The sequence below is a fragment of the Macaca mulatta genome, chromosome 11 (assembly GCF_049350105.2).
Source record: "Macaca mulatta isolate MMU2019108-1 chromosome 11, T2T-MMU8v2.0, whole genome shotgun sequence".
Taxonomy (NCBI): domain Eukaryota; kingdom Metazoa; phylum Chordata; class Mammalia; order Primates; family Cercopithecidae; genus Macaca; species Macaca mulatta.
In genome coordinates, this window is record NC_133416.1 from 51,114,999 (window position 1) to 51,136,052 (window position 21,054).

Sequence of the window (21,054 nt, forward strand, 5' to 3'; positions counted from 1 at the left end):
TTATCAGAGACTAGTATTGCAACCCCCGCTTTTTTTTGTTCTCCATTTGCTTGGTAAATCCTCCATCCCTTTATTTTGAGCCTATGTATGTCTCTGCGTGTGAGATGGGTCTCCTGAATACAGCAGACTGATGGGTCTTGACTCTTTATCCAGTTTGCCAGTCTGTGTCTTTTAATTGGAGCATTTAGTCCATTTACATTTAAGGTTAAGATTGTTATGTGTGAACTTGATCCTGCCATTATGATATTAACTGGTTATTTTGCTCGTTAGTTGATGCAGTTTCTTCCTAGCATCGATGGTCTTTACATTTTGGCATGTTTTTGCAATGGCTGGTACCGGTTGTTCCTTTCCATGTTTAGTGCTTCCTTCAGGGTCTCTTGTAAGGCAGACCTAGTGGTGACAAAATCTCTAAGCATTTGCTTATCTGTAAAGGATTTTATTTCTCCTTCACTTATGAAACTTAGTTTGGCTGGATATGAAATTCTGGGTTGAAAATTCTTTTCTTTAAGAATGTTGAATATTGGCCCCCACTCTCTTCTGGCTTGGAGAGTTTCTGCCGAGAGATCTGCTGTTAGTCTGATGGGCTTCCCTTTGTGGGTAACCCGACCTTTCTCTCTGGCTGCCCTTAAGATTTTTTCCTTCATTTCAACTTTGGTGAATCTGGCAAATATGTGTCTTGGAGTTGCTCTTCTCGAGGAGTATCTTTGTGGCGTTCTCTGTATTTCCTGGATTTGAATGTTGGCCTGCCCTACTAGGTTGGGGAAGTTCTCCTGGATGATATCCTGAAGAGTGTTTTCCAACTTGGTTCCATTTTCCCCCTCACTTTCAGGCACCCCAATCAGACGTAGATTTGGTCTTTTTACATAATCCCATACTTCTTGCAGGCTTTGTTCATTTCTTTTTCTTCTTTTTTCTTTTGGTTTCTCTTCTCGCTTCATTTCATTCATTTGATCCTCAATCGCTGATACTCTTTCTTCCAGTTGATCGAGTCGGTTACTGAAACTTGTGCATTTGTCACGTATTTCTCGTGTCATGGTTTTCATCTCTTTCATTTCGTTTATGACCTTCTCTGCATTAATTACTCTAGCCATCAATTCTTCCACTTTTTTTTCAAGATTTTTAGTTTCTTTACGCTGGGTATGTAATTCCTCCTTTAGCTCTGAGAAATTTGATGGACTGAAGCCTTCTTCTCTCATCTCATCAAAGTCATTCTCCATCCAGCTTTGATCCGTTGCTGGCGATGAGCTGCGCTCCTTTGCCGGGGGAGATGCGCTCTTATTTTTTGAATTTCCAGCTTTTCTGCCCTGCCTTTTCCCCATCTTTGTGGTTTTATCTGCCTCTGGTCTTTGATGATGGTGATGTACTGATGGGGTTTTGGTGTTGGTGTCCTTCCTGTTTGATAATTTTCCTTCTAACAGTCAGGACCCTCAGCTGTAGGTCTGTTGGAGATTGCTTGAGGTCCACTCCAGACCCTGTTTGCCTGGGTATCAGCAGCAGAGGCTGCAGAAGATAGAATATTTCTGAACAGCAAGTGTACCTGTCTGATTCTTGCTTTGGAAGGTTCCTCTCAGGGGTGTACTCCACCCTGTGAGGTGTGGGGTGTCAGACTGCCCCTAGTGGGGGATGTCTCCCAGTTAGGCTACTCAGGGGTCTGGGACCCACTTGAGCAGGGAGTCTGTCCCTTCTCAGATCTCAACCTCCGTGTTGGGTGATCCACTGCTCTCTTCAAAGCTGTCAGACAGAGTCGTTTGCGTCTGCAGAGGCTTCTGCTGTGTTTGTTATTGTTTACTGTGCCCTTTCCCCAGAGGTGGAGTCTACAGAGACAGGCAGGTTTCCTTGAGCTGCTGTGAGCTCCACCCAGTTGGAGCTTCCCAGCAGCTTTGTTTACCTACTTAAGCCTCAGCAATGGCGGGCGCCCCTCCTCCAGCCTCGCTGCTGCCTTGCTGGTAGATCACAGACTGCTGTGCTAGCAATGAGGGAGGCTCCGTGGGCGTGGGACCCTCCCGGTCAGGTGTGGGATATGATCTCCTGGTGTGCCTGTTTGCTTAAAGCGCAGTATTGGGGTGGGAGTTACCCGATTTTCCAGGTGTTGTGTGTCTCAGTTCCCCTGGCTAGGAAAAGGGATTCCCTTCCCCCTTGCGCTTCCCAGGTGAGGCGATGCCTCGCCCTGCTTCAGCTCTCGCTGGTCGGGCTGCAGCAGCTGACCAGCACCGATTGTCCGGCACTCCCCAGTGAGATGAACCCAGTACCTCAGTTGAAAATGCAGAAATCACCGGTCTTCTGTGTCGCTCGCGCTGGGAGTTGGAGACTGGAGCTGTTCCTATTCGGCCGTCTTGCTCCGCCCTTCTAAAATTTATTTTTTATTATTATTGTACTTTAAGTTCTAGGGTACATGTGCATAACGTGCAGGTTTGTTACATATGTATACTTGTGCCATGTTGCTGTGCTGCACCCATCAACTCGTCAGCACCCATCAACTCGTCATTTACATCAGGTATAACTCCCAGTGCAATCCCTCCCCCCTCCCCCCCCCTCCCATGATAGGCCCCGGTGTGTGATGTTCCCCTTCCCGAGTCCAAGTGATCTCATTGTTCAGTTCCCACCTATGAGTGAGAACATGCGGTGTTTGGTTTTCTGTTCTTGTGATAGTTTGCTCAGAATGATGGTTTCCAGAGTAAATTTTTATAAAATATTAAGTGAACACTCATGTTGCTCGTGTTATTGTCACTGATGTCAAATGAAGGAGTATTGTCAGGATCCCAGAAGCTGCCCTCTGGCTGTCCTCGTGATAAACCTCTCCCTTCCCTCCAAAGTAACAACTATCTCAGGTTTTAGGCCCTTTGCTTTCTTACTTTGCTAAATAGTTTTACCACTTTTATGACTCTCTAACACCATAGTTTAGTTTTGGCTATTTCTGAGTTTTATATATTTGTAATTACATAATGTTTCTGGTGAGGGTTTGACTTCTTTTCTGTGACAGTTTCTGAGATCTATCCCGGCTTCAATTAGTAGTTGTTTTCATTGTTGAGTAGTCTTCATTGTAGGACTCTACTATAATGTTTATCCATTCTTCCATTGATAGGCATTTGGTTAGTTTTCCATTCCAGATTATTATAAATAATGATGCTATAAACATTCCTGTACCTTTCTCTTGGTACCCATGTGTACATCTAGGCCTGGATTTTCTTGTGGGAAAGTTTCTAATTATAGATAGAATTTTGTGAATAGTTACAGATCTACTTTTTATTCCTTTGTACATTTTGGTAATCTGTAAATTTTTTTTTCTAGAAACTTATCGATTTCACCTAAATTTTCATTTTTAGCTCACATATTATTTTAAAAAATGAGCTGATTATTTGTTTAATCTCTGAAGAATCTATAGCAGTGCCCCTATTTCATTTCTGACATTGATTTCTGACATTGTGCTTTTTCTGTATATTTTGATCAGTCTTGCCCACTAATTAATTTTACATCTTCTCATAAGACTAGCTGTGTTGGTCTATTGTATAAGTCCTTTTTTCTTTACTACTTATTTAATTGAAGTGTTTTAAAAACTTATATATTTCCTCTTTGTGGTTAATTTTGCTGTTTCTTCTCTAATTCCTTGACAAGGATTCTTAATCATTCAGTTTTAACATTTCTTATTTTCCAGTATAATTATTCAAAATTAAAAGTTTAAGCATGGTGTTAGCTATTTCTCACGGTACTTTCATTATTATCCTGTTCAAAATATTTACTCTGCCTCATTGAGGTTTCTATTTTAACTCCTGTTATTTGGAAGTGTCTCTCTTAGTTTCCAATTTTCTGAGTTCTCAAATTATGTGTTACTGATGTATAGTTTTGTTATAATATTGACAAAGAATATCCTATGTATGATTTAGTCATTTTAATTTTTTTGAGACTTGTTTATGGCCCTGCTTATGATCAATATTTCTAAATGTTCTCTGTTGCATTAAAAGAATGTGCATTCTGTAGTTGTCGGGTGAGTTTTTCTCTATATATCCATTAGACAGAGTTTACTAATCTTATTGAAATCCTTTATATCCTTACTAGTTTTTGTCTGCTTGTTCCATTGATTATTGAGAAAAATATATTATTTCACATTTTCTATGGGAATTTATTTTTCCTTAATGTTTTGTCAATTTAATTTATATATTTTGATAGCACACTGTATGTTCCTGATAAGTTGATCCTTTTATCATTAATAAGAATCTGTCTTAATTTATAATAATAGTATTCATCTTCAAAATTGATGTTAATATAGCTATACCAAATTTCATTTTGTTGCTATTTGCATGTTGTCTTTTCCCACTATTTTCAACCTTTATGTAGCCTTAGTTTTAGGTATTTTTATAGCAGCATATAATTGAATTTTTACTTTGCAGGTCTGAAAAATATCTTTATTCTGTTCTCACTTTTTCTGTTTTCTCCATTGTCAGTTTTGTTCCTAGTTTTTATTTCATTTTGAGCTTTTTATTTTCCTTGTTAGAGATTTTCTTCAAATATATGATAATACCTGAAGTCTATCCATATTTAAGGCTGAACAATAAAAAGATGACTAGAAAGTCTCTGTACATGGATAGGCTTATTCATGGATAAGAATTAGGCAGAGGGAGGCTGTGTTTATTAGGAATTTGGCCATTTCACTGGGAGACCCTCGATTGTTAATAATACTTTTTTAAGTGGGAGGGGCTGCTCAGATTTTTTTTTTTTTTTTTTTTTTTTAGATGAAACTTCTGTTTTTAACCTAGACAACATTGTGGATAATGGAACACACACACACACACACACACACACACACACACACACACACACACACACACACACCCCTTGTATTTTAAAGCTCCTTCTCATTAAGGTGTTTCATTCCAGGCTTGAATTTCTTCATGTAGCAAATATCCCATCTAAGTTAGGTGAGGTGAAAGTCATTTCCAGGTTTCATTGCATCAGGGAAGATACACGGTGGCCTAACAACCCATTGTGAAAGATTTTTACTGATCCTCCATTGGAGGATCATTTTTCACTTTCATTCCTCTTCTCTCTTGCTTTCAGAAATCCTGAGCTGCTCATCCCTGAGTATTATTGGGATCCAGAGGCAGAGTTTAGCTTCCTTCTTATTATGTGCTCCAGAAAAAGTCAATACAAAAAAGAAAGCTGAAACTATGACCATCCCCATTCCTCAATCTGCTTTCTAAAATTGCATTAAAAATTTCTCATGTTCTGTCATTTCTTCTCCTACTCTGCATTTTTAAAAAATTCCTACATTGTCATTGTAGTAGATTTTGGAAGAGGGAAACATAATTACTCACTGCACCAAGTTTACGTGTAATCTTACTTCTAGGGTGCTGTTTACATGTGGCACCAAAAGGCCTAAAAAATAACATCTAAGAGACAGTTGAAGCAGGGATATCTAGTTCAAAGACACTGGGCAAGTGTTGAAAAAGAAAGGATTATTGTGAATGAAGCACAGCATATTTTACTTGTGGTCCCAACTACTCACACCTGAATCAGAGGGTAAGAGCAAGTACAAGAGAAAGTAAAAGTGAAAAGTGATTTTTCCATAATCTCTGTGGGAATTTGAGACTGCAGGGCATCAATGTCCCTTTTGCTGTTGGCTTGTGGTAGCACAGGCATGGTACAATGATGTAGGTGTATTGGTTGACTGATTACAGACATTATAAGGGAGCCTTCTGTTGTAATAAGAGAATTTGCAAAGATGTCTGCATTGTCCTTGGCACAGACATGAGTACCTTGGTCTTGGTGCACACTTTGACAACATAAGTGGCAGTAGCAGGCTCTTTGGTGGACATCAGTTGAAGAGAGGATATCTCTGGAACCATTTTTGGCATTGGAATTAACTAGCCTTCATGACAGTGAGTGGAACAAGAGGAGAATAGCACTGTAATAGCTAACAGTACTGGTTCCAACAGCACAAAGGAAACTCTCAGAAAACTTACTGAGTTATTTGGAGGAACTTGATGGGTCTGAAATGTTCACAAGATGGGTGGAATTGTGGCTTATCTTCTCTCCTCTCCTCTCCTTTTTCTTTCCTTTCCTTTTTCTTTCTTTCTTTTTTATTTTTTGACCATGGTCTGATAGCTGGGGTGGTGAAGCTTTTGAAACACACATTGCAAAAGCAGAGCATGAAATTCTTGGTGGTTAAGTTAAGAGAAACTATATAATTAGTAAATTTATGAAACAAATTTATGGGGCAATGAGAACTAGTTAACTTCCAATTTGAAGGGCATTTGATGATAATGAGGCTTTGTGAGGCTAAAGAGATATCCCTTGGACTTTAGAGTTCTTCGTGGAAGGTTCAAGTTCAGGGATGGCCAAGCACAGATCGGAAAAGTACTTCAAAAATCCTTTATCCGATACGCCACTTCTATATTACTGGCAAACTCAATTCCAGGGCGCCTCTCCCAGACTCCTGTGTTGCTCTTTCCAGCTCTATTCTACACTACTAAATGATGTCTGCTTAATATTATCTTCTTGTTACCTTTTTCTGACACTTTGTAAGAGACCTATAAAATATCTTTGGTCTGTCAGAAATGCAACCTCCACTCTCTCCGGGTTACACATTATGTGCCTTTATTTTATCTTTTGTCAACACTTTTTATTTCAAAATCAGGCTCCCTTTATATTAGCTAGTTAAGTGATGTCATATCTAGCTTTTCATCTATTCAGTGCACAGATATTCCCTCACATATTGTGACTCAGTTGATAAACTCTCCATTTGTCCCACATCTCTCAAAATGGAGACACATTGGTCTTTGGGTTTTTTGTTTGTTTGTTTGTTTGTTTTTTGAGACAGGTTATCACTCTGTTGCCCAGGCTTGAGTGCAGTGGTGCAATTCCTGGGCTCAAGCAGTCCCCCTACCTCATCCTCTAAGTAGCTTGAACTACAGGTATGCGCCACCAAGCCTGCCTAATTTTTTGGTTTTGTAGAGATGTGGTGCGCTATGTTGCCCAGGCTTAACAGATTGGTCTTAACAGGAACATATATCGCATTTTTTAACTGGAGAGAGAGGGGAGTGCTATTCTAAACTTTAGGACACCTATGAAATTTGTATGCATAAACAGTACATTAGATTTAAACATAAGTTTTCCCCATTGCCTAGAGCAGTGCCATAAAGTGTGGACACATGATTTATCTTTGTTCTAATTAGGAATAATTTGAGTACCAACCTCGGTCTACCAACTACACTGATGGCTTTTTTCTTATAGCCAATTTAGTGTCATTTATTTCTAAAAGGTTAGAAGAATTGTTGCATAGTTAAATTGAACCAAATACTCAGAACCACAATTTTAGACTCTACCATCTTTCCTGGGTGAATAGTTACAATGCTTTTCACTGTAACGAATATAATCTCTGTGAAGTTACCTCAAGAACAAAGATAGGGTAGGGAACAGTGATTCTTTAGGAAGCAACATGGATGTCCCACAGAATCCAACGTGCTGGTATGCTTGTCCCAGGAAGGCATTGGAATTAGACTGCCACAGCACCCATGTTTTTTCCTGTCTTCTCTCCTTCTTTGCATATGTCAGTTGGCTTTCTTCCTCTGCCTGCCCTCTCACTCTCTGCCACTCTCTCTCTCTTTCCTTCCCTTGCTTTGTCCCCAGATTACAGGGGATAAAACTGTAGTCTCCATATTCACTGGATTGTTTTCTCGTGTAGCCTCCAGGAAAGATATTTCCTTCTTTCTCTTTTTGTATTGGTTCTAAATTACCAGAAAAGGAAACAATAGCAGAGTTGGGCATCATTATACATGGCTCCATAAGCTTTCCCCAATGGCAGGAAGAAATTACTAGAAAAGAGGCACTGAGTGATAATCCAAGATGGGACCGCTAGCTCTGGGGTGCTATTTTCTTTCCCTTGAAAATGTATGAGTTTACATGTATCAGGGTCATGGTCTAGCATGTAGTGAGACATCAGTAATTAATTGTTTAATGAATAAATGAATATAAATTAAGATAGATACTTATCCAATATAAATTTACATGCTGCAATAAGGTTCCTGTGTAAAAAGACAGTTCCCTTCTCTCTTCCCCATATCACTGGAGCCTAAAATTTTTTCAACAGGAATATGGAGTAAATCATTGGGAAATAGTGTTGAGTAGCTACAGGGAAGAGAAAAAGAGGTGGTTGAATTCATATCTAGAGGAAGATGGACAAAAAGAAGAAAGAGAAGAAGAAGGAGGAGGGGAGAGAGGAGAAAGAAAAGAAACTGTCACAATTGCTTTGAATTTGAAAATTTTGTAGGAAATAAAAGAGCAGTCTCATTTTTCAGGTTTCTTCATTTTATTATATACCGTGGACAAATTGTAGTTCCTGGCAAATGTTAATTATTGTATTTATGTCCTGTTGTTTTTATTCCACTATTTTGACAATTTACAACCATGAACACGTGTCTCCACTGATACATACCCATTAAAATTGAAGTTGTTTTTGTTCTACTTTGAACAACATCAAAATTTTTGCAAAATTTGTAAGTTATTTTATGCCCTTCCAAGTAGTTCAGATAGAAGCATCATTATATAGGGTAAATTAATGAATACCATTCTGGCTTAACTTACAGTTCCCTTTTACAATAATAAAAATTTGTGACAATGCATTGTATACATTTTACTTGAATAGTTCTAAACAGCAAATTTTATTTAACATTAAAATGTGACTGAATTAATTATGAAATTACTTTCAGGTAATTTGTGACTTTCTGGATTCCTTTGGGGATTTATTGGGGTTCTCTTAGCAACAAGCTCAGAATTTTAAAGCTTGGTTATCTGTATTATTTTTCTAATAACTTTAGTGAAGATACATGAAGTGTCTTTGTTGTATTTGTTTAATTCATTAGAGGTAGAAGACAGAACTATTCAGAGCATCACATTAGATTGCGTATTCCTGGAGCGTTTGGGAAGTTGATAAAAGAAAAAAAACTATGAAAGAAACTTGGGGTATAACCACAAACAATCTGTAACTTTAAAATTAGTTTTGAGGCTATATTGTTTTTTAACCTTGTAGACCTCTATTTTTGACTTTAAAGGACACACAACAAATGTAATTTTATAGTATCCATTTGAAGGGCAGTAGAATACATTTTCTTTCCTTTTTTTCACATGGATAAAATAAATGTGTTTTACTATGTAGCTCTGGTATTGTTTGTGCCAGGAAATTGGTGCACTAAATCATGTATTGATAAGTTATCCCATTTAAAAAATGCTTTAACATGATTAAGTAGATTTTCAATATTTTACTTTTTAAATTATTCAACTAACGTTCAGAGTAAGTAAATTTACAACATGTGTTGCAGCAAGTCAAAGATATGTTCTTTATTTTGATTTATTTATATTATGGCCTCTAGCTTTTTATTCCAGAAGAGGTAATAAAAATGATACAATAACACTGTATTCTAACTTTGTTAGAGCGTCATAATTACATGGCACACAATTTGTCTTTGATGTTTGCTTTTATTTTATCTTGTATTGCAAATCCTTGTTTTTACTTTTTATGCTTTTATACACATCCTACTTTGGCCCTGATGTCCAATGATTTAAGTAATTGACTACTTAATTCATTTACTTATTTATTGCATTCCTAAAACACTATACCCTGGGCCAAGAATTTCATTTGCAAAAAAAAAAAAAAAAAAGAAAATACATGTTTTTTACCCTTGATGAAGTAAATCTTATGGGAGAGAGGGGCAGTGTAAGCAAATCATTAAAATACTCTGGGAAAAGTATTTAACATAGAGGTATATTCAAAGTATTATGACAAGATTTGGGAAGTGGTAACTTTCAAAAGTAATGGCAGTAGATTTCTAAGTGGACAGACTGAGTTAGTAATCTCAAGCCAGAAGACAGGGAATGGCATGTGACAAAGAGAGCATTCTGGGCAGCCATGATAAGTGTATTATGAAATGGTGGTATATTGGTGAGATCGATTTCCTAGTAGGAGGAGGGCCTGAAAGGAGGAGATTCTGAAATGTAAGGAGATGAGTCTAAAAATAAAGATGCCTTGCAGAGTGAAGGTTTTTCTTATCCATGTTGTCTTAGTCCATTTTCACGCTGCTGATAAAGACATATCCAATACTGGGAAGAAACAGAGGTTTAATGGACTTACAGTTCCACATGGCTCAGGAGGCATCACAATCATGGCGGAAAGCAAGGAGGAGCAAGTCATATCTTACATGGATGGCGGCCAGCAAAGAGAGAGTTTGTGCAGGGGAACTCCTCTATTTAAAACCATCAGATCTCATGAGACCCACTTACCATTGCAAGGACAGCATAAGAAAGACCCGCCCCCCTATATTCAACTGCCTACCACTGGGTCCCTCCCATGACGTGGTAATTGTGGAAGTTACAATCCAAGATGAGATTTGGGTAGGGAAACAGCCAAACCATATCATATGCTTTACCCTGTGACATTGGGGACCACAATATTATTTTGAAAAATGGAAGCCAGTAGGCCAGAGGTTTACCTTTTTTTCATGCATATTATGAAATAGTTGTACTAGAAGCTTTACATACTTTATATCATGTGTTCCCTAATAAACCCCTGTGAAGGAAAGGTATTTTTATTCCTAGTATATAGATAAGGAAATGAATGATTATCAAAGTTGATCATTTGTCCCAAGTCATGGGGGTATGGGATGGGTTGCAAGCTTAATATTTTCTGGTTCTAGGACTTCTGCTTCTCCAGTATGCCCTATTTCTTCCCTAGAAATCCCCATAGTGTCAGTAAAGAATTTACTGTAGGTGGAAATAGTTACAAAAGAATAGGAAATTATTACTTTTGTTTCAGATTAGAGATGATTATGTATAGAATTTAGACATTGATAGTGGTGATGACAGAAAAACAGCATAGATTTGAGAGCCTTTCAGAAGTAACATTAGTGATTAATCACTAATGCTGAGAGTAAAGGAAAGGGAGAAATTGATGTAGTACTAATGTTTCTGTATATAGCACAAATGAATTTCACTGAATGGGCTGAAGTAAGGCAAGGAATGGAAGGAAGAATTGATGTATGCTGGATGTATTCACAGTGACGGTAGGTTGGTTAATGAATACTCTTTGTCTCCAGTCTTCTTAGATATGTCTTCCTTATAGAACTTAGAGGGAATTAATGGCTAAAGTTAGGAAATTTCAGTTGGAATGTTATCAGTGAGCTTTGTTAGGTTCAGATGCAATTTTAATCATTACAGGCTACAGCTAACAATTGTCTGCAGCATTTTTATGACATTCCAGGGGATCTTGCCCCATAGCTTCAAACCGTAGGTCTAGCCTGGAAGGTCCTTATACATGTATTGAGCTCCATCAAAATATTTTAAATCAAGAACTAGAACCAAATATACTAAAATGTGGTTATTTGGATAATAGTCAAGTAAGTGACTAGAGTCATTCATCTAGTTAATCATTTCATTATGAACAAAATGATTGAGAAAAGGTTAATTTTAAAAATCTAGGTTAGTTCCTGGCATTTTGTAGTAACAAATTTTCACTTTAATGCCTTAAGAATACTTAGAGCTTTTGCTTTAGTTTTAGTGTGTTTAATGCAGGCCTGTACTCATCATGCAAGTCAACTCCTTGCCCATAATTTACTTGTGTGTGAAGCCCCCAATCTTATTTATGTTGCTCGAACATGGCTGAGAGAGACAGCTGTGATATTATGAATCCAGCTGGCCACAGATGAGTTTTCAGTGAAGCATGGATCCATATTGGTTTGGTGATCTGTGTGTACTGCCTCCTGTTAAAATTCAGACTCAACCACTAAATCACCTGGCATTGACTGCAACCACTTATGTATGACTAATAGACTGAAGTGAACTGGAACTTTTGTTGCTAGTGATCAAGACCCTTACTGTAATATAAACTATACTATAGTTTTATTGACTATTTAGCTCATGTTAGAATCTGTTTAGTTTAGTCACTTTGCAACAGGTTTTAATAGCCTTGGTTATCTCATGTTGTCAGGATGTTATGATAACTAACCTTTTCCAGATCTTGTATATTGAAATCTCCACATGTTTGTTACGGATTTGATGGTTAAGGTTTAAATCTCAAGGAAAAAATAATTGAAGTTAGAGGCTGAGAAAAAATTTATTTATGATCTTAAAAGCCTGTATCAATGATCAATAGTTACTTAGAAGGCTGGTAGAACTGCAAGACTTTCTAGATAGTGCAAAAAAACAAAGCATAAAAGAAAACAAAGGATGTGTGAGTTGTTAAAATAATCAGCTAAAGCACCAAACAAAATAACTTCAATTGTGCCTCTTAGCAAATAAAATATAATTCTGAATTACTTGCTCAAATCATTAGGTATATGAAACCCCACAATTTCACTTTTTTAGAGTCCAATGTGATATTCAAACTGGCTAAAATTGCTGATATAAATATATGTCTGTCTTGTTCTTTACAATCCAACCAGGAAATCTTGTTAAATGTTAATGGATATGCAAATGAATGAAACAGTAACTGAAAATTTTTATGACAGGTCTGCATATTTGTAACTTTTCTTCATATTTATCCAAAGCAGCAAAAATAAGAATAATTACTGAATAATGACTTTATATATTATTATTAGAGGTAGAAGACAGAACTATTCAGAGCATCACATTAGATTGTGATTTTATATATTATTTATATATTTATATAGTCTTTATATATTGTTCTTCATTTTTAAGTATATTAGTTATTTCATAAACTATCAGTACTGTCTCATCTGCATGTTATAGCATCTAGCACTTATCATATGTCCACAGCCACACGCAAGGATTCTTTATTTTGTGCTGATATATTATTCTGGGTGAATACAGGTCCGTTATCTTGCAGTCAATCAAGAAGCTATAAATGTAGTTGGAGAGATTAAGTGAACACACAAAACAATTTTTGGAAGTTTTTAATATTTTCCTCCGTGGAAAAGTTTTTCATGATTCAATCTCATTTTATTGCTGTTTCTAGGATTTAATGTATGGAGATCTACCCATGCCATATATAAATAAATATGAACAACTTTATTAAATCATAATTTAAACAAATATTTATTAATTCTCCACTGGAGAATCAACAGTGGATAGGATTGCCAAAATAGCTTCCTGTCCTTCTGGACAGTTTTTTCTCTTGGTTTTCAGTGATATGAGCTTGTTTCTTGACATCCTAGTAATTTTGGAATGATGGACAGATGTTATGTATAAAAGTGTGTAGAGGATAAAATAAAATTTTATTTTTCCACAAAAGGTTTACTTTTTCCTTTGTTAGGTGGAAAGAGTAGAAGCTGATCACCACAATCCAGTCATAAAATGGACTGGGTAAAGGCTGGTTTACACTTTCATCAAGGATTCATCCGTCTCTGGTTTTCTATAGCCCTCCAGAGGGCTGTATTCTCTTGGACCACATTCTCTGGCTGGTTCTGAACTCTATAATAGAGTCCTCAGCATAAGGAAGTTGCCAAAGCTCCCTAATGCTTTTTAGAGATTTTACTTAGTCTTTTAGTCTCCTTCCTACTTCCTTTTGAACTGCCTACAAGTTCAGAAAGGTTTGTCAAGTGTCTTGAAAGGCAACCAGCTGTGTGTCATGCTTTCTTTTGGGCTTCTCCTTCCTCACTAGGATCTTGGCTTCTTAAGTTTCCAACGTTGTCTCTTCAGCTCACTGCGACTGCCCATTGCAAAGGGCAAAACCCAGGTTCTCATCCTCTTTCCTTGCATGCAGAGTCAGCAAGCATGCCCAGAGAAAATACAGCTAATGTCTCCACAGTTCTAATTTTCCACAATTCTCTCTAATCTGGTATCTTGATTTTTCTAGTTTTCCTTGCCTCATGAATTTTAATTTTTTGATTATTTAAACAGTGTGAACACTTTTGATTAACATATATTCAGATTGTATACACATGTATAGTAGCACCACTTCATTAAAACTCCTTTTGTCAGTAACCTCCATGATACCAAATTTGTGACATTTTTTTGCATTTTAAAAAAACTTTTAAGTTCAGGAGTACATGTGCAGTTTTTCTATATAGATAAACTCATGTCATGGGGGTTTGTTGTACAGATTGTTTCATCACTCAGGTATTAAGCGTAGTACCCATTAGTTATTTTTCCCAGTCCTCTCCCTCCTCCCACCTTTTTCCCTCTGAAAAGCCCCAGAGTGTGGTGGAGTTTTTTTTTTCTTTCTTTCTTTCTTTCAGTTCTTGGCTGGATGGTTGATCTGTTGCGAGTGTATCCAGCCACCTGTCTCTATTTTTAGATACTAAAATAAAAGAATGATACCTTCTCTTATACACATCTATGCAATTACAGGGAATATACCCTAAAATTTCCACAGTACCCCCAAGATATTCTAGAACTAATTGGAAAAGTGGACAGGTGGGGCATTGAACAAGTTCTTCAAATTAGGTATCATTGAAAGAACTGGGCAATTACCAGAGCTAATCCTTTATAGTAACGTTGAGTTCACTGACCAAGAGCTGTTCAGTGATTGTGGTACTGAAGGGTGCTATGCTACACCAAGTTGTCCAAGTGAATAACTTGGGGGCTTTCAAGTGGGTGCTACTTTGATTAGTGAATTTAACATGAATTGAAACTCAAGATTTGAATGTTGCTCTGGAGAGCTAAAGGTTCTGCATACTATTCTTGACTGCTTATTATGATTTATCTTAAAGGGAAGTAAGTCTTAATTTTTATCATCTACTAAGCTACTTGTGGACAGAGTAGAAATTCGTTGTGTTTTATATCTTCACTAACACTTATAAGAAGAAGGTGTTGCTTAGTGGTTAAATTTCTGGGTTTGTGAGTCAGTCAAATTTAGATTTAAATCCTGTCCATTTACCAGATGCTTGACCTTAAGCAAGTTGCAAAATCTCTGTAAATCTCAATTTCGTATTGTGAATTGGTAATAATAATACATTTCATTGTACCAGTGTGAGAGTTGATGTATACACTGTATTTAAAGTGGTAATAACTATCTTTGGCACCTTATAAGCATGCAATTTATGGTAGCTATAAATTTTGGGCTACTATGAAAATCCATGGAATTGGCGATCCAGAATTTTGGGTTTAGTCCTTAAAATAGACTCTCCAAGGTAGGTGAATGAAGTTTGTTGAAAAAGAGTTATGTTAAGAATTTTTAAGTTTGCTTTTGTTGTTAAATAAAACTAGTTAAATATCTATTTATTTCATGGATAACAGAACCATCTGAAATAACTCCAGAAAAGAAAAAACTGGAGATAGTTTACCTCTCAGTGACTTCAAAAACATATCTCTTCATAATTTCAGTAGATAAATAATGAACAATCATTATCTATTGGATGTATTTTAAAAATAAGAAGAATTAAGTTTTACCAATACTCTAAATTATACAGATATTATTTTGTATAAGAAAAGGAGCAAAATTTAAGATAAAAATAGTTAAGTGAAAAAAAACTTAAGAGTAAAATAAAAACTAAAAGGGGGAGAGAGAAATGTGTCACCTAGCTACCATTCGTTAGTTATATTACATGAATAGGGCAAGTTATGTGATCTGAGTCCCAGTTTTTTCAGAGAAACTGCAAAATCAGAAAAATAATAATTAGTATTTTCTTGAATATTAAATGAAAAAGTAGTAATGAAAATGCCTGATGAAGAGTAAGCATAGTCTTAATACTAATATTTAATGATCAGTGGAAATAGGAATTAGCTATACAAAAAACAAATAGTATAATTATATTTTCTTATTATTTATATTTCAGTAATAATTTAAATCACACATATTTGGATCAAATTTCATACTGCTTTATTATGCATGAGAATTTTTCTTAAATCTTGATATTATTATAAACATTATTCAGGTATGATGTTATATCTAAAGCCTAATCCCAGCATTTTTCCAATTGTTCTGATTTGATGGAACTGAAGGAAAGTTAGCTCTTCTCTCCTCTTTCAAGTTACTCCAATTTAGGAAGTGTTTCTGCTCCACTCATACTTGAGTGAGCATGCACAAATACCTTTGCTGAGTATTTCTGTTTGATTTTTCAAAAGCTGTCATTAGTCTTACAGCTCAAATATGAAATGCACATGGTAATTGGTAGAGCCACATTCAGTCTTCAAGTGTAGCTGAAAGTGACCCAGACACCCCGAGAGCTCTTCTTAGACTTCTAGATTTGTAAGCCTATGTGATGGGACAAGAGCAAGACAGCTTGTTGAGAGTGGGGAAAGTCCCTTTGCCTGTTGCTGAACCAGAAAGCCTTAACTGTATGACTCTCTGAGTCCGGACAATGTCTTGTGTGTTTGTTTCCACAGAGCATATATCATTACAGACTATATGGGCATCCGAAATGAAAGTTTCATGAAATTAGCTGCAGTAGGGACCTGGATGGGGGACTTTGTCACAGCTTGGATGGTAAGAAAATTTTAACTTCACCCATTTCAAACATCAAACGGAAGACATGTTGACAATGTTGGACAGACACTGCTTTTGATGGTGTAGAGTAAAATAATTACCTCTCTTTGAGTGAAAAAAATTTATGAGTAAAGATAATTCCAGAGATTATATCCAATATCTGTGGACCTCAGAGAAAAATCAATGCAATTAGAATATAAGTAATGGCACTCCACCAGAATCTGTCTGTCTGTCTTTCTGTCTGTCTGTCTGTCTGTCTATCTATCTATCTGTCTATCTATCTATCTCTCTCTCTCTCTCTCTCTCTAAACACACATGTATGTTTGAGCATATAAACATATACAGTCATAACATTAATAGAAATTCTCCCTGTGAAATTATAAATAATTTTGTTTGTCTAAATAATTTTGGCTTTTTTAAAAGGCATGTACAATTTTCAGGTAAGGAATGTAGTCTGTGGCCTGTCTCAGAAGAGCATATGAAATATTTTTTTAACAATTTAAGAAATAGTTTTCTACATTTATTTTCCTCATTGAAGCTACTAATATAATGGTAACTGAGTTCTGAGTTCTCTTTTAATCTCTTTTGTATTTTCTTACTCCTCGTTACTAAAAGCCTGGAACAAACAGACAAACATGTCTTCTGCTGAGCTCATCTGTCAAGAAAGTATCTTCTGTTTTTAATTATTGGGTTAAAATTTAAAGATAGCATGTTGTTAGAAGGCTCTGGGTTCTATAAATTTATGAGAAACTCACAAAATGCAAAGAGTGTAACTCCCATAAAAATGGAGCACTTCATTAACATCATTCATAAATGCAGTTGATTCTAATTACCTTTGTCAGTCTATTCACTTGAAAATGAGGAGATATACCAGACGGCAGATAATGCTTGACCGAAACAAGACTTGCTGTGGACATGTCCCTGCAGATATGTCCCAGATATTGTAGGTAGGAACAAAAGAGTTTCTGCCATTTCTATTGATTGCTTCTTACCTGGAACAGGTGCTTTCTGGGATCAGGAAGCAGTTGTAGCTTAACTGCTCCTACTGAGAACATCCAGGAAGAGTATCAAGTAACCACGAAAGGGCTTGTACGGCCTGTTTTTGAGCCTCCATCTACCTCTGTTGATTTTTAGAATGTTAACAGATTACTAGATGGATCCTATTCCATTAACTTTAAAATGTGAACTTGAAAAATGATTTGTCATCTCTAGAAATAGCAATTAGAGTAAGCTAGACATTGAGACCAGGCTGCCTCATGTGAAGAATGTCTTTTTTCCTGGCCGGGCGCGGTGGCTCACACCTGTAATCCCAGCACTTTGGGAGGCCAAGGCAGGCGGATCACGAGGTCAGGAGATCGAGACCATCCTGGCTAACACGGTGAAACCCCGTCTCTACTAAAAATACAAAAAATTAGCCGGGCGTGGTGGCGGGTGCCTGTAGTCCCAGCTACTCGGGAGACTGAGGCAGGAGAATGGTGTGAACTCGGGAGGCGGAGCTTGCAGTGAGCGGAGATCGCACCACCGCACTCCAGCCTGGGGGACAGAGTGAGACTCCGTCTCAAATAAAAATTTCTTTTTTTCCATTGGAAGAAGCTTTTTAAGAGCAGATACATAAACTTTGAAAAACGTGATTTCCTTGAAATTTGAGGGGATGTTTAAAAAATTTTTTCGACATTAATTGTGCATTGTGATTTCGACACCACTTTATGGCGAATCTGCTTAATAAGATGGAAAAGGTAACTAGATTAAGAGTCCAGGAATTTGAATTATCTGACCTGACCACCTATGGTTCGACCTTCCACAAGTAATAAAGAGTTCTCTAAGGCTCAGTCTGCAGATTTATCAAATAGGGTTAACAGTTCCTTCCTGTGTTACATATTTTCTGTAAAGCTTAAATGTGTGGCCCTGTGATGTGACTTAAAATGCTAAAGTATGAGGTAGACAGAAGCACTTCATTGTGCACATTGCGGGGCCCTTCATCTCTTTAGCTTGGCTCAGTCCTTTGAGGTGATGGCAAGGGCAAGTCATTGATCCAAGATTCAGGATGCCTAGACTTCCTGAGCCCCATAAGTGGGAGCAGCCCACTTTATACCAGGCCTGGGGTCCAGAGTGTCTAGAGTTTCTTTCAATAGCCAATGCTTCAGTAGACTAAGATGATATGGTACATTGCTTCCTGACTGTTGTCTCAGAGTGAACCTGACAAAAGTTAGAGGAAAAACAATGAACCAGCAGGACCTAGAAGCTCACTCTGGAGTTTGCAGGCTCATGCCAGCCATTTATTACATAAATCATTTTCTTTTCTACTATGACAACATTGTTTGTTTATAACCCAATTCTATCCAATTCCTCCCCAGCCATTTCTTTCTATACCATAAACAGCTCTGCCTCTATTTATTGGTTCATTATTATTGTTTTTTAAATTAGCACTTTTTCTTTTTTTAACCATAAGGAGGGGTCCAATTGCTACAGCAGCCTTAGGAGGAAAATGCATGGTAGAGTTTTGACCAAAGACCTTTAACCCTTCCTGGGTGGATTTCTACTCTGCACTTGCCTGCTCCTCTCATCTGGCTAAGGGGAGTACAAATAATTCCACAGTTCAGCCTGTGATATTTGTCTCCTTCCAAGATCTGGCTGACCTTCATAGTTTCTTCTAATTTTACTATTTTAATGCCTTATATTTCTAGTGGCTAAACTGATAACTTCACTGTTTTCTATATAAAAGATTACTGCTACATTACAAAACTGAGACTGGATTGAGAGTCAAGCAAACGGTATTCTAGGTTGAACCCCACAATGTGATCTTAAGTCATCTAACCACGTGGGGCCTTTCTGTAAACTGGAAGAGAATCCAAAGTCTCTTTATGCTATGTTATATGAAACATTGACCTTTCCCCATTAGACACAGGGATAGAAATAGCAAAGAAAATACCAAGCGCTCCTGATTTTAAAATACAGTCACACAGGGAGGATTCCCAAAGCACATCATTTCTATTCCCATTTCTATTCACTGACTGGGCAGTGAGTTTCTGTATAAATATTTATATGTCTACATATGAGTATATTGATAACATTTAAAAAATAATATTTTCCCTCATGAGAGAAGTTTAAGGTAGCCTTGACCTTTGTCTGTCTATAGAATTCTCATCATGAAATGAATATCAATGATGAGAGTGACTATCACGGAAAAGCAGCTATTTAAGTTAACAATCAAAGTGTGTCTTTTATATATTTCTGAAATGGAGGATTTTTCTTTTACGGAAAGAATTCAAAGCTTTTTCATAGTTTTAAAAGGCATATCAGTATTGATGTGATCCAAAGATAAGGATGGTGTCAACCAATATGAGAAGTGTCTTTGGCCCTCACATTACAGAGCTTCAAGCTCTATTGGGTCCAATTTCCTAGGCAGTTCTGACTTTTCCTGGCTCTGTGGTACTCCCCATGCAGAGGACAAGAGATGTATGTTAAGATTAAGGGTGCTAATTCTTTTGTCAAATAGGTTTTTAAAATAAGTTAATATGTAAGAAATACGTAAAGTGCTGAGCGATGTAATCTGCATTGAGCTGGGTCTTTGCTATGGGCAGGAGCAGAGAAAAGCTCTGTCATGAAGATGTAAATAAAACAACAGGGGGTGTCTCATGAGACACCGTTTCCAGGTATCCACCTATGTGCCCATGCACTGTGCCATTAAGTCAGAAGCTGGAGGAGAGTCGGCCAGTTCCATATCACATTGCCCCAGTTTTGCCATTGCTGCTTCAGCTTCTGATGAAGTCTAAGGTGGCAGGGGATTCCGAGGACATCATGATGGCACTTGCTTCTGCCCTTAATACCAGAGAGAAGAAGCACTTTATGCTGACCTATACCTAATAATCCCCTGTTCTAGCCCCTGGTACATCCTGTCCTAGTTGCTTCCATCTTACAGCAGTAAATGGTATGACTCACAATAGAATCAGGGAATCAGACTCTAGGTTTGAGGTTCTTACTGGGGTGAGGTGTACAGATAAGATAAAACTGAGCCATGACCTAAGAAGACAATTCTGGGCCTGGCGCAGTGGCTCACACCTGTAATCCCAGCACTTTGGAAGGCTGAGACAGGTGGATCACTTGAGGTCAGGAGTTCACCAGCCTGGCCAACATGATGAAACCCTGTTTCTACTAAAGATACAAAAATTGGTCAGGTGTGGTGGCACATGCCTGCAATCCCAGCTACTTAGGAGGCTGAGGCAGCAGAAAGGCTTGAATGTGGGAGGCGGAGGTTGCAGTGAGCGGAGACTGTGCAACTGCACTCCAGCCTGGGCAAGAGAGCAAGACTCTGTCTCAAGAAAAAAAAAAAAAGAGAGACAATTCTGTTAGCCAACACTGAACATTGAAGTCATCATAAAGCATCCTTCATCCCGAAAACCATATACTGTGTATATCAACTCCTAATAGTCACAAGGCTTTGCTTGGCTTTAACATATTAGCGCTAGGATTATCTATTGGAATTTATATATCTGTGCCACTACTAGCAAAGGCTTTACCATGAATGTCGTAGACACATAAAATAGGAAAAAATAAATTTAGTTGTTTGCCAGTTGGCTTTCCTTTTATTTATTTATTAATTTTCTTATTTAATCAGCAGCGCTTTTATTTCTTAGTGGCCATAAAACAATGGTGTATCTTATAACTTTTGACATCTTAAATTTGAC

The 21,054-nt window shown here is 37.3% G+C and overlaps 1 protein-coding gene across 7 annotated transcripts in view; it reads left to right on the forward strand.

Moving 5' to 3' along the window:
* The window catches only part of TMEM117 (transmembrane protein 117), a 564,266-nt gene that overhangs the window by 275,356 nt on the left and 267,856 nt on the right, over positions 1-21,054 (forward strand). For 5 of the 7 annotated variants that reach the window (XM_077952512.1, XM_077952516.1, XM_077952515.1 and 2 more), the window contains 1 exon segment: positions 16,270-16,369. The exons of the other annotated variants lie outside the window; for them this stretch is intronic. In XM_077952512.1, coding sequence (XP_077808638.1) covers positions 16,292-16,369 — 78 coding nt within the window. In that variant the 5' untranslated portion in view covers positions 16,270-16,291. 7 annotated transcript variants of the gene reach the window in all.